This window comes from Gavia stellata, chromosome 9 (genome assembly GCF_030936135.1).
Source record: "Gavia stellata isolate bGavSte3 chromosome 9, bGavSte3.hap2, whole genome shotgun sequence".
In the NCBI taxonomy this organism is placed as follows: domain Eukaryota; kingdom Metazoa; phylum Chordata; class Aves; order Gaviiformes; family Gaviidae; genus Gavia; species Gavia stellata.
The window spans coordinates 3,859,273-3,873,378 of record NC_082602.1 but is presented as its reverse complement, the minus strand read 5'-3'; the positions used below and the strand labels follow the sequence as shown (position 1 = coordinate 3,873,378).

Below are 14,106 nucleotides of genomic sequence, written 5' to 3'. Positions count from 1 at the left end.
TGCCTTTCCTCTCCAGGTAGTGTCTTTAGTTGCAACCAGCAAACTCTGGGATCTTATTTTTGGGACTTAGACCCTCAAAAGCCACTTTGCTCTTTTAAATATTTCATTTTTTCCCCACCCTGGCTAAAAAGCTTTCTGTGTTCAGCAGGACTTTCATCCATCCCCAGGGTGCTTTGATCTCTCAGTGCACACTGGCAGAGCAGAAGTCCCCCGGGTCCACACATCTCAGGAGGAGAAGCCGACGCAGGCAGACCCTCCCAACTAATGGTGTCACACCCTGCGGCGTACATCTTGAGTAGGCGACTCGAGGATACTCCTAATGGTCGTCACTCAAAACAAAACTGTTGAATGAAAAGCTGAGGGACCAGCAAGGAAGACAAATAATAAAGAGAAGAGGCTTCAATCTAAATATGGGATATTTGTCCATAAAAACCATCAGAGGATCAAGTCGAGACACCACGTATGGGAAACCTATAGCTGGACTTGCCCTAGGTAGCTCACAGCTGGATCTGCCCTGCTTTTCAGGTCACAGTAGTGGCCCGAAAGCCCAGTGGTGATGCAGAGCTGGAAGATGTGCCCTTGAAAACACTGTAGCACCAAGCCTGTTGGGTTTTGGTACTACTGCAATACACGGATCACTTCCAAAATGACATTACTGCCTCTCAGATCCCTGTACAAGAAGGTCACGATGTGCCCCGCTTGCCCACTCCTTTTGGGGAAGGCTCCACAGGACCCTGAGCCACTCCATCACCACCTCGTAGGGACTTTGGCCCTTTGCAGTCTATAGCGTCTTTAGGAACCAATTAAACTCAGCAATCAGAAAGCTCCTGCATGGAAAAAAGAAAATGGACAGTTGGTGGGGCAAGGGGTTAGCAAGTTGTGTGCAGCACAACCAGCAAAGTACCCACCTCCTAAACCCTTTCCCACGCCATTTTTGCGGGGTAACAGTGCTCACGGTCCAACCCATCTGCAAGCTCTCCCCCTCCAGCCTGGCCCTTTAAGTAACTTGAGCCTCCGGGCTGCAGATCCCAGTCTCTACCTAAAAGGATGGAAAAGCTGTTTTCCCCCTTCCCCCTTCTGGGTCTTTTCTTTTAAAAGCAACCATTTCTTCCCCTTTCCCTTCTGGTGGGAAGAGGTGGTTCAGCAAGGGACAGCTTTCTGAGCATCCCCCCTCCCCTATCACGGCAAATTGGTAATTTCTCCACCCTGCAATGCTTCTGGCAGCTCTTTTTTGCAGCTTTCCTCCCCTCCCACCAGTCTTTGGCAAACCTCAGCTGATTTCCAAACCCTCCGTGGCTGCTGGGGGTTGGTGCAAAAGTTTAATTATTTGCTTTTCCTTGGATGTGTAAGGCGGGGATAGGGAGAAGGTCGGGCCCCATCGCCTGACGCTGCAAATCTTGCTCACTTTTGTTGTATAGTCCCTCTCCCCCCCCCCCCTTCCTTCCCTGTCTGCCGCCCAGCTCCCAGAGCCCACCATGAATCCACAGGCAGTGTCGGGATACATTTGCCTGCTTTGCTTTTCCTTCGTGAGCACAGCAAAAGGTAAGAGACTTTGGGCTGCTATGGGTCCAGGGACGTGACGGGGTCCGGGTGCCCCGAGAGGTGAGATGCTCATCCCGGTGCACAAAGAGCCTCCCGGGGCTCGCCATAATGCAACATCTTCCCAGTCTCTGGCCAGGGAGGGAAGAGTTATTGCCACAACAACTGCAAACAGTCTGAGCATCTCCCAGGGCAGAGAAATTTTTTGGGACTGTGGAATTCTGCTCTGGGGGGTGAGGAAAATCGGAGAGCTGGGGCTTTTCAAATTGCACACGGTGCAGAAATACAGAAACTCTTCAGTCTGACTCACGGAGGAAACCCCCAGGGAGTGAGCTGGATTTCCATCGATTCATTTATCATTATAACAAAAGCAGCAAAACTATAAAATATTTCAGAAGCCCAGTAAGTGCATCAGATTTGCAGGAGAATTTCAAGTGACTTTAGAAAATAGATTAGACACATTATATCACAGTAAAGGCAACCCTCTCCCTCCAGTCATATTTGTATATGAACAAGAGAAGGGACTCTAAATAATTCTAGATAAATATGATTTAAGCGAAGAGGAGTTTCAATCTAAAGCTGCCCCACCCACTTCATTTTGCCCTATCACAAAGTCAGTGATTTAATTAAGAGTTAGCAGTTCTGCTGGGAAACACACAATATGAAGAATATGGCCTCTCTTCTCCCCTAAATAGAAATGCTAATGTTGCCCCAGTTAATGCACAATGCTAAAAAAGACACGTCGAGATATCCCTCCTGTCTGTGGACATGCCCAGGAAACTTTTCTTCAGGATAAAGTGTGTTTCTCTGGCACTTTCAAAAAGTCCTGAGGTCCCCAAGCAGAGCCCCCACTCTGGCCATCATTTCTACGGCAGGACTGGAAACGCAGCAGGAATCAGCCGTCACCCCCAAGAACACCCACATATCCAAACCACAGGCACAAATAATTTCCCATGTTCTCTCCCAAACACGTCAGCTATACCTACTGCTCGGCATAAAAATGATACTTCCAGGAGGCAAAGTGATGCAGGTCGCAAGCATCCCTGCGAGTCCAGGTCCTCGCTAGGATGGAGGGTGCTGGCTGCAGCGAGTGGAGGGACTGAGGTCTGCAACCACGTACCTTCAACGTTTCCATCTTTCCTTAGGGGATTTGCAGTTGCTTTCTTTCCAGCCCGGGACCCTGTATCAGTACCACTATTCCCTGGATGTCCAGGTGGACCACGCATCCACGCCATCCCTGCAGGGAGCCTGGCTGCGGGCTGAGGCGTGGGTCCAGCTGCACCGGCTCTGGAGGGACCGAGGCGGGGAAGAGCTGCTCCAGGTGCAGGTGCGTGAGGTGGTAAAGCCATTGCAGCCAGGTACTCCTCCTGGGAGCAGTGATACTGTCTTTCCTTACTCACTTCCCTTTCTAGCTTAAGCCACCTGAGAAATGACCACTGTGACCAAGAGGCCATCGCCCGCAGGTAAAACGCACAGCAGCCTTAGGGCAGATGTGCTTGCTCACTGCTTTCTGCCATCTTCTGCTGTCATAGATCCGCGACCTGAAAGCCCAACATGAGCCAGAAGAGGAGAGGAACCAGGACAGCACTGGAGGTTCCCCTGCAGGGATTGCACTGAGCCAAGAGGCATTGGCAGAGCTCCAGCAGCCGGTGTTCATCGCCTGGAGCAGCGGGAAGGTCAGCTGGACACCTTGCTCATGCCCTCCACAGAGCAATCCTGCCCACATCCCAAGTTTTCCCCAGCTACGAAGCCCATACAAACTCCTGCTCCACCTCTGATATCACATCAGAGCACAAGGAACCGGACAGAGTGACAAATGTAGGACTATATGGTCTCCCACCGGGTCCAGTATGACCCTAGGTGGAGCACCACCTCCAGAGGGGCTGCAGACTTGGCTGGAGCTGCAGCATCCCACATTAAAAGGGTTTCAGTCCTTGTGAAAAATCTTTGGGTATCTACAGGGTGTTGCTTAGGTTGCAGGGGAGATGCCTTTCAGCAGGGAAGGCAGCAGAGCTGTCCCCAGAGCCAGACACCACCTCTTACCTTCCCAGGTCAAAGCCGTCTACGGGGACAAAACAGAAAGCATCCTGATTTCGAACCTGAAGCGAGGAGTCATCAGTCTGCTCCAGCTCCAGCCCCACGCCAGCACCGCAGTGGAGGTAGGTGCAGAGCCAGGGCCATATCCTGCCCGAAAGCCAGGGACCATGCCAGAGCAGGAGAGTTGGCCCTGAAGCACAGCCAGCCCAGGTGCTTCAGCAGAGCCAAAATTCAGGGTAAACGTCATGGGCTTTGCTGCTCCAGCTGCCCCTGGGCTGTGAGCGAGGATGACTATTGGAAAGACAGAAGATTTAAAGTAATCTGTAGATGATTTTCAGGAACGGGCACACTTACAAAATCATCATCTTTCCCTGGACAGTAGGAATAGTGGAGAAAATAACTCTACAAGAATTTCTGCCAAGTGGGATTTGCTTTGCCCAGCCCAGCCAGCAGCCAGCAAATGGCAGGGAATTCCCTCCCTCCACAGCTCAACTGATGCTATAGTGACCTGCGAACAACATGAAATAACCTCAAAATCCAAAATGCAGGCACAAAGGTGCTGCTGCTGGTGTTAGCCATAATTTGCAAAAGCAAGTTTCCTGCCCAGATGGGCTTGGATCTATCCAACACCCCCAAATATCGCCCAATTTCTAGCTTTTTGATGATTTTTCTATTTATTAGTCTGTCCTCTACACAGACCATTTTATTTAGGCTCGATCAAAGCCAGTCACCCTTAACCATGGTCACTTACATTTGTGTTTCAGGAGGATGTCTCCGGGAGCTGCCAAGTCACATATGCCGTGTCCAACCATTCCATCACGAAGACGAAAGATCTCCTCAGCTGTGCAAAGCTGAAGTCCGGATTCACCTCCGTAAGCAAAGCAAGTCCATTGCTGTCACGGTGGTGGGCTCAACTTACATCAAGTACATCAGGGCTGTCCCCAAAATCTTCCTGCGGGTGGGCTCCGAGTCCCACTCCCAGTTGGCTTCAGCCTTCTGCACCAGCCTGGGATGGGGCTCTAGCTCTTGGACCCATACTCAAAGTGGGATGCGCCAACAACCTCAGGAGAAGCATATGGTTTCGAGGTGGGTAGGAGCAGAAAAAACATCCTGGGTCATCCCATCCCCATTCTTGTTACCACTTCTGACCTGTCAGCTAATCCTGCTTGGGAAGGTGGAGATACAGAAATGTTTATTGGACCTCAGACTCATTGAATTGCAGATTAGGTTGACAGGAGACAGGACCAAAGACCGCTGCTTGTTTCATTTAAAGCAGTAGCCCATGTTCAGCCCTGACATAAATAGATGAAACTCTGTGGGTCTTAATGTGGTTATAACTGCTGTGATTAAAATTTACAAGTTTTCTAAATATATTTATATTGAATTCAGTACTATATAAATGGACATCACTGCACAGAGAGCCCACGGATTTGGCAGGAGTCTCGACACCTGGCAGTCAAACTCTGAGTGTTAGTATAATAAAAGCTTTCTGGGGTATGAATCATGGCAAACTTACCCAAGAAAGTAACAAACCCTGCACAGCACGTGTTTGGCACTAGGGTTTTCCCACAAGCCTGCTGTCTGGATTTAGGCAGCTCTCTGGATTTTGCCTGTATCCGTAGCTGGGACAACAAAATAATGATGCTGCCCAGCTCTGTAAAAGGCAAAGCCTATGGATAAAGAACTCCCTATTAAAATAGTGATATTAATATTGCTAATGCCATTTGCTGTCAAAAACCGCAGCTTGCACAGGGTTCAGCTCTTCCCCTTCCCCAAGACCTGCCACGTGCAAGCCCAGCTGCTCCGATAACATCTCCCAGCATGTCCAGTGCTCCACTCGCCGGGGCTGGGAGACGAGGCAGAGGTGAAGTCCAGCAAGTGCATCATTTCTTTTGGAAGGAAAAAAATCCAGAGAGCTTCCCCAAGGTCACCGCACAGCATGGCGAGGAAGCCGAGCGTTTTTTGGCATGAGCTCGGTGGAAATTGCTGTGGCTTAGCTTTCTCTTTCACTTGGAGAATGCCCTTGCTGATGCTTGTCAGGATGAGGGGAGCTTTGGCGTTGAGGGCCATACCTCTTCCCACGCCATGCAGCTGTGTTGGGGCAGCTATGGAGCTAGCGCTGTCAAATGGACCTGAAGGAAGGGCAATGCTTTGGGAGGCATCTATTTCCAGTTTGCAGTCTCCAGGCATCACCCACGTCAGGCAGGAGCATCCCCTGCTTCCTCTGCTGCCCTTTTCTTCGGTGGCTGAGCCAGGGTGACTCCATCTTATAATGAAAGAGAAAGTCTGCATGGTGTCACCAGTCCAGTTCCCCACATCAGCCACAGGCGAGAGCATCCCCATGCCGTGGTCCTCACCTGGCGCTGCCTTCTCCCACATCTGGAGCTGGGCTCTTCTGGATTTTCCTTTCCTACGTTTCTCAAGCGAAACGGATGACTTTGTGGGCTGGAAAGCGCTTGTGCTGCTAATAGAGAGGAGAGAAACCTCCTGGGGAGAGGGGAGGAGAGAAAAGGTTATGTTTTTTTCTCCTTGCTTTTCCTTTTTCAAGATTTTTGGAGTTGAGTGGCAGCCTACCAGCAGAAGCCGGTATGTGGTGAAAGACAACCTCCTCCAGTCGGTGCTGGTGGAGGAAAGCCACGTGCTGTCTCCAGCTCTGAAGGCCACCACCAGCATCAAAATCAGTTCAAGGTGAGTGATGCCCCTGTACCGCTGCCTGAATCGGGCAGCCCAACAAGGGGTGAACATGCATCTGTTGGACCTAAAGCACTCACTGCTCTCCTGCCTGCTCGGCTGGCACAGCCTGGTGCAGGCAGCGAGAAGGACAGGCTGCAGCAGCTGGGCATGCCATGAGGAGAGCACCAGGCACCTTGTGACAGCTTTCCTCTGCATATCCTCCTTCTCCAAACCTGCATGAACCCAACCAGCCTCTGAGCTACAGAGGGTGTAAATGACAAGGCGCTTCATGATGGCTTCTTCTCCCTCCACAGGCAGCAGCTCCAGCTAGCGTCTCCTCCGATGCCCGGCCCGGCAGAGGTAGCCGGACGAAGCCTCGAGGATGCGCTGGCTGGCACGGAGGGGCAGCACCAGCCCCTAAGCATGGCCAGCCTGCCCTTCAGGAGGGTCTGCACCCGCTGCCCATCGGTCAGTGATGCTACCCACCCCCAAAACTCACCACATGCTCTCCCTCAAGCTGGGCACCCTGGCAGGCAGGAGAAGGCTGTAGGATTCGGGGTGCACAGTGGTGCATTTGGAGGGGCTGGTTACCGCTGTCGAGGCAGGATGCGGCCCTGGGAGCGCTGTAGAGCAGCAACCTGACCTGTTACCTCTCCTAAATAGTGTCTAATGTTGCTGCCCGTGGTGGAAGGAGCCCTCTGTCCCCCCAGACATAGCTGCATTTCTGTGATGGGGGAAGTAACCTGGTGCACAGTTGGCACATCCAGTTGGGTTAAATTCGTCACAGCTCTGAAGTCAGGAAATATTTCCACTGCAGGTCAGGTTGGCAAGGACAAACGAGGAGTTATTTCTGCCTCCTCAAGTCCTCCAGGCTTTTCACCTAGGAAATCTGGAATTGAACAATTTTCAGGCACTGGCAATGCTCTGAGTTTCTCCTGCTCTTTTCCTGGCACATAGCACAAATTGGGGCATTTGGGCTTCAGCACAAGCCCTCAGCGGTGGGGGTGGGAGGCTGCAGTAGATGCCTGCAGGTAATTGCATGACCCCCATGGGCCCCTCCCACTCCTAAATATTTCCCAAGTATAAACATTATCCCATGATAATGGGGGTAAAAGAGGCTAAATCCCACCTAACAACCCTCATCTTTGCAGCTGAGAGCCTACCTGGAGGCTTTTGACAGCCAGAGAGTCAAAATGGACACCTCGAAGGCAGCGACAACCTGGCAGTTCCAGAGGTTCATCCAGATGCTGCGCAGTGCCAAGAAGAGAGATGTTCTGCAGCTGCTGAGGAGAGCACCCGAGGAGATGCTGTGAGACTCCCAGGAGCTATCTTGCCAAAATTGGCTTTCTGCGCATGTAGAGCCCCGGCACGTAGAGTCATTCCTGGCCCTGGCAACTAAGGTCGTTTGGTGCTGGTCCATAACCATACCTGTTTCAGGCAGTTGTCCTGACTAGTGCGAATGTAATATGTTTTTTCTTAATGCCCATTCTGTACAAACACTGCATAGCTTTTTGGGTTTTTTTTTTTTCTGGCTTTGGAGCAGAGTGAATTTGCAGAACTTTCTGCAAATATCATTGGAGGTCTGTTATTTACAGACCATCCACCCATGGCCATAGCATCCATCCCTTGTCAGGGTGGGCCCTGGGGCCAGGCTCCTCTCTGCATTGGAATACCTCAACGTGGGTGAGTTCAGAGCAAGAGCCAACCTTCTAGGTTTTTTTTACCCATGAACTGAAGCTCCTGTGAATTTTAAAGCTAGAGGAAGGCATGGAGAAGAGAAAGGGGGCTGAGGAGCTGCACAGGGTACCTTGTTTCTTCTCCAGCTCTATCGATGGGTCATGCCACTGATGACCTCCCTCTTCTTGCTCCAGTCCCTTTGTCATGGAGGCGGCGGTGGCTGCGCAGTCGGTGGCATCCTTGGCGGCTCTCTCAGACTTTCTGGATTTTGGCAAGAAGCCCAAGTCCCTGCTGGAGAAGTTTCTCTATGCGGCAGCTTTCTCTCCCCGGCCTTCAGGAGAGCTTCTCCGCCTGGTGTTAGTAAGTACAGACATTTCTCTCCCTCCCAGAGGGTCCTGAGTCCGGGATGGATCCTCACCCCATTTCAGCCAGGAGGGAACGGCAAGCATATTTTCCTGAAAAAGGAAAATATGTTTCTCTAGAAATATATCTTCCTGCTTATGGGATTATTTTATGTGCTTTTAATGGGACACTGGCTATGGGAGTAGATGTTCCTTAGAGGAAAAGCATTTAGCGGAAAGTGCTTTATATCAGTGCATTACAGATAATAAAAGCTTAATTAAAAGCCACTGAAAAAAACAGTATTTTATCCAGTTAAACCATGCATTGCCTCCTTCAAGGCAGGTAAGAACTAGTTTTTCCTTACTTTTTTGGTAAACGCTTTGAGATTAGAGGTAAAACATACTCATCTCTCTTTTTCCCATTTATTTTCTGCTTCCTAATACCCCTTTCCCCGTGCCCAGGATAAGCTGGATGGGAAGCAGCTGGCCCCTGAAGTCCAGGAGACAGGGATAGTTGCCGTGGGCTCTCTGGTCGGCAAGCTGTGCCAGCAGAAGCTGTGTGGGCTGCAGGTGGGTCCTCTGCAAACCCCCGCGCTCGGCTTTTTTGGACCCCCCTCCTTCTGGGGATGCCTGAATTGTCTCCTATCCCTCCCTTCATTCTCCTTCTCTTCTGCCCTCCTGCAAACCCCGAGCAGGAGGTGGAGCATGGGGTGGAAACCATCCTCGTGGGGCTAAGAGGAGCCGAGGAGGATTCCAAGGTGGTCATTTACCTGCTGGCCCTGGGGAACGCGGCGCTCCCCGAAACCATCCCCACCCTCCTGGATTATGCCGAGGAGGGTCCCACCATTGTCGCCACCACGGCCACCTCTGCCCTGCAGCGATTCCCCACTCGGCACATCTCTGTTGAGGTACGAAATGCAACTGCCAAGGCTTGGTGCTCCTCTTCCCATTAAAAGCCAAGCCATCGGGGTGCAAACAGAGCCACCGTTTGCACATCACCACCCTAAGAGTACTATTTTAATTGCCCTCTCGCATCAGGTGAAACGAGCAATGAGGAGGATTTTCCACGAGAAGAGGAAGAGCTATGAAAAAACGTGTCGCCTGGCTGCTGCAGAAATCCTCCTAGATAACGAGCCCTCGCCCATGGATGTCATCAACATCCTGCTGGCCGCCAACGAGCTGGAGACGGAAATGGCGACGTTTCTGCTGCTGAAGGTCCAGAACAGCCTGCGTGCCGACCATCACCCGGCAAGGTGGGTCTGGAGGGAAAGGTTGCATTTTTCCCCCCTAGGTCTACATCTTTTTTTCCCTCCTCCACACTTCAGCTGTGGCTTTTGAGCCGGTGTGCCTTAAAAGCGTGCTAGCACCACTTCTTGGAGCTGGCATTGGAAATTCCCAGCTGCAGGAGGAAGAAAACAGCAAGGCTGCTAATGCAGATGACACCTGGACAGCCAAAACCTGGCGTCCCTCCTCATCCTGCCCTGTGGCAGCGGGACCCAGGCTCGTGGCTTCGGCAGAGTCCTTGGAGGCCAAAGCTCTGGCTCTCAGGGCAGCGCACAATTTGTAACTGCATTAATCTTCCTATCTGCACAAAACGAACTGAGCACTAACATTTTTCAGAGCTAAGCAAAAGCTGCACAAAAATATCTCACTGGTTTATCCTAATAAACCGACAGAGAGGGAAATTCCAGGGTAGCCCATGTCTGCTCATTTCCTTTTTTGCTCACACTTCTCTGGGCAACTGAGAGAAGTAGTCTGGAAATTTATATTTCCTTCTTCGTACAGCCTTCTGTAATGACTACTGACATTTTTCCTTCCCAGCGCTGACATACCTTTTCCCTCTTCCTTCCAGGAAAATAATGAAAGACATCATGAGAGACCCACGGATAAACAATTACAACTTCTTCTCGAAAGCTGGCATCTCCTCTTCTTTCTCAGGACCTCTGACAGGTGACACCACAGAGGACAATCATCCCATGGTCCTCTCAAACAGCTAAAGGAGGGGCTGGTGGGGAAAGGCAGCTTTCAGAAGAGGCCTCGGCTTTATAGAAATGCCCCAAAATCTCAGTGTGAGGTTTCCCAGCACCACCTGAGATACATACACTTTTCTCTGACACCCCTGCAACCACCCAGCTTTCTTCAGCAGGAGGGTGGGCTGTGCCACATACTTTTCCCAGATCCTGCTAATTTGAAAGAGGAACTTCAGCTGGAGATGAAACCAATAGTAGATTGTAGGTGGGAGTTTCTGTGCTTTTCCTGATAAGTCAAGATATTTAGCTCCGTTCCTCAGTTCCTTAGGTATTTTTAATAAGCTCTTCAAAGAGGAGAATCCTCGTGCCGAGATAAAAAGCCAAACTGCCGAGAGACTGCAACAATTGACGCTTGCTAAATATCTGCTTAAATCTTTGCCCCTCAGCTCTTGTTTCTGTCCCTCTTCAAATTAGCTCAGTCTAGCCTTGTAGGGCGTAGCTGGAGGGAAAACAGCACTGGGAAGAAAAAACATTGCAATACTAAATCCTTCGATTATTGCAAGAATAGAAGGAGATGGTGCAGAGAAGCTTTCCCCTCTGAATAAATTATCAGATATTTAATAGCTAGCACACAAGATCTGTGCAGTTCAGGCACTCTGACCATAAATGGGACAGCTCTACAGGAGCAGCCATACAATCTATTGAGGAGGCTCACAAATTAACAAGAAGCTCTCAGGATCCTGCTTTTAGACATACCCAGTGACCTCCCAATTCCCTCGCTTTTTTAAGAAACCGCCCCGTCCTGCTGAGCGCTGATTTTGTGGCATCGGGCGCAGGGGACGCACTTGCCGGGATCCCAGCCTTGTGCATCCCGCCTACGGGCTCTGTATTTTCTTGTCAGCCTTCATCCCCTGCTGCTGCGTCTCAGAGCATTTATGGTTCACCACCATTCAGTGACTCATTCGCAAAAAGAGATGTGCCAGGCGCTGCCTGGGAATGCTGATGGGCGTCTCTTTGCCTTTCAGTCACCCAGGACCTGCTTTCCACCTTTGGGCTGGACCTGCTCTTTTTGGAGGGTGGATTCCTGAGAAAGAGCGTCTCTGACTTCTCGCTGCTCAGCCACGGCCAGCGGCTTCGTGCTGCTCAGGTGTGATGCTGGGAGAGCGGCTGGGGGGCACGTACGTGGAGGGGGGTGACGACACCAACCCAGCAGTGCCACTGCCCCATCTGCATCCCCTCTTAACCCGCCCCATATCAGAAATACGTAAGTGCACACAGCTCTTAATTCAGCCTCCTCCATCACTGATGTGAAGCCAGACAGACCTCCTGTGAAGAAGGGAGCTCCCTGCTCCCCCAAAAAACAGGGGATGCAACACCACCTTTGCACGGTGCTCAGGGATAGCTTGGATGCCCCATCCAGCCCACTTCGTCACTGTCCTCCTGCTTCAAAGGGCACCCATCCAAGGGCTGGACAAGTATAGCAACTCAAATAGCGTCGCAGGGCACGAAACGGCTTCTGCAACTTTGCCCCGTGCAGCTTCCACATCTCCACTTCTGTGTTTTAGGTCACTATTGAAGCGCAAGGGATGGAGTCAATGCTGGGAGAAAACTTCTTGGAAGGAGAAGAGGAGCCAGAGCTCATGGCTGGGATGTCTGCCATCTTCTTCGATGTTCAGTTGCGGCCGATCGTCTTCTTCCAGGGATATACAGACTTAATGGCCAAGGTCCTGTTAAGCAGTGGAGAACCCACAAGCGTGGTCAAAGGGAACCTCCTGCTGATGGACCATCACCAGGTACTGGAATGGGGGGGGTGAGGGGGGCTGACCTGCCTCCACGCCAGATCCTAGTGAATCCCATGTATGTATCCCCAGTGGATTTTAGGTACGTGATTCACCGGGGATACACATCCAAGAGCAAAGTGGCACTGCCGGAGGTCTCTTGGGGATGGTAAAACAGTGAGATGGCTCAGCTCTGCCATGGCTTGAGTTCTTCCCATGCAAGCCCAGCTGCGGGGTTGGGATAGGCAGTCCCAGCAGCCATGCATCGCTGCCGGTAACAGCCGCTCGGCCAAGAGCGGTGTCCTGTCACAGCAAGTTCTGCCTTCTCCATCTTCCAGGTCATTCCTCTGCAGTCTGGCCTCCAAGTGGCCATCAAACTCCAGGGCGGGCTGGGGCTTGACATTTCAGCCGACATGGACTTGAGCATTTGGGAGCAGGAATTGAAAACCAGCATCAATGCGAGGTCAGCGGGTGGGAACCTGCTTGGCTCTGGTGATGTGGGGTACCCGGGGGGCTCAGCACCCAGCACGAGGGATGCTCCACCTTGGGCTGGCTTTCCACAGCCCCCTGCTCTTCTCCCACTGGGTCCAGCCCTGGCTGGGGGACATGTTGGGTAGAGGTCCAGTGGGCGTTGGCTGCACACTCCTTTTCCATGGCCAGACCTAAAATTAAGATGCTTATGGGGTTGTTTGGTGCCAGTGCATGGTGCCCAGCACAGGGCCATTGCTCGATGACCAGACCCACACGCTTCCTTCTTGCAGGGGAAGCCTCGCCATCGATTTCCAGGCAGAACTAGATGCCCCTTTCCTCCAAGCCACTGTGAGAAGCCAGACAGAGGTGGAGACCTCAATCCATTTTGACACCATCCTGAGGTTTTCCGGCAGCCCGGTGCTCATGTGCCTGCAGCTGAAAGAGGAGCAAGTCCCATACAGGTAAGCTCTGGATACGGCCAGGTATTGTCGAAACATCATGACGTGCTTGAGATGAAGGAGGACTTCTTGGGGAGAGGTGGGAATTAATGGTTGTACACTTATTGAGCAGGGTGGGTCAAAACCAGTAGGGAGGGGGCGAAGGACACCACACGTTCATGGTGATGGGAGTGGAAGTGCCATGCCTAGACCATAAGGAGAAGCCCTGCAGGTGAATATGCTGGTCTGGCTGAGGTCCACCAGCACCACAGCCTCCTGACCGTCTTGCTGTCACCTTGTCCCACAGAGAGATCTTCACAGTTTCCAAGTCTGCCGGGAGCCAGAGCAGCACCGCTCGAAAAGGCAGGCAGGGCACTGTGCCTGGGCGGGAGTTTGCCTTGCACCGCGCCAACTCCAAGGTCTGCAACCTCCTGATGACAGCAGAAGAAGAATAGGGCAGTCAGAGCACTTTGGGACTGGATAACCGCCTGCCACACACCCCAGTTCTCTGTGAAACCGATGTAAGCTGTCAAGGGCTCTGCCCAACTCCTCCACAACCATCTTTTAATAAGAAAAACGCTGCAGTAAGGGTATCAGAAGGGACTGCAAGAGGAACTGCTGCAGGTCAGCCAGAGGCACCCCTGGCTTGGGGCTGGAGGTCCCAAGCCTGTCCTCCCCACCCCAAAGGCTGAGATTTCCCCTTCCTGAACTCTTCCCCTTCATGGGGAAAGGCTTGCTGGAAGCCAAACTGGTCCTTGTGAAAAACAGCCTTCTTTTGCAAATGAATGAGTTTCTCAGAGCCCGAGAAACCCTTCTGCAAGCCTATACCCAAAAATGCTTTTTTTTCTTCCCATTTATCAAAGCAGTCAAGAGGGAGCACATCTGCAGCCAGCAGAGAGGCGGTTCCCCATGGAGGGAGTGAATGACCCTCCTTTAAATGCACACTTTTGCAGCTGCCGAAAAGTCCAGGAACATGCAAAATTTTATTTCTCGAGGAAATGTGTGGTTTTTAAATTATTTTTTTTGATGCAACCACAGAGACATCCACCCCAGAATAATCCTCAGGGAGAAGAGCAGAGAAGCAAGACAAAATGCTGCATAACCTGTTGCCAATTGTATGTACTTTCCGGATGAATTGAAGGTGTTTGCATTTATTTGCATAGGAAGGCAACTCAGCTCCCTC

General features: G+C 51.6%; 1 protein-coding gene across 1 annotated transcript; it reads left to right on the top strand.

The window, feature by feature from the left end:
• The first annotated feature begins 1,211 nt into the window (after positions 1-1,211).
• LOC104260736 (microsomal triglyceride transfer protein) lies at positions 1,212-13,378 on the top strand. The gene is made up of 18 exons (XM_059821536.1): positions 1,212-1,305; positions 2,685-2,866; positions 3,072-3,215; positions 3,591-3,698; positions 4,341-4,457; positions 6,125-6,264; positions 6,564-6,717; positions 7,401-7,558; positions 8,121-8,286; positions 8,730-8,837; positions 8,963-9,175; positions 9,306-9,520; positions 10,120-10,217; positions 11,263-11,384; positions 11,803-12,030; positions 12,354-12,478; positions 12,777-12,947; positions 13,231-13,378. Exons 1-18 carry the CDS (start codon positions 1,212-1,214, stop codon positions 13,376-13,378), a joined length of 2,691 nt encoding a protein of 896 aa, XP_059677519.1.
• Positions 13,379-14,106: the final 728 nt, after the last annotated feature.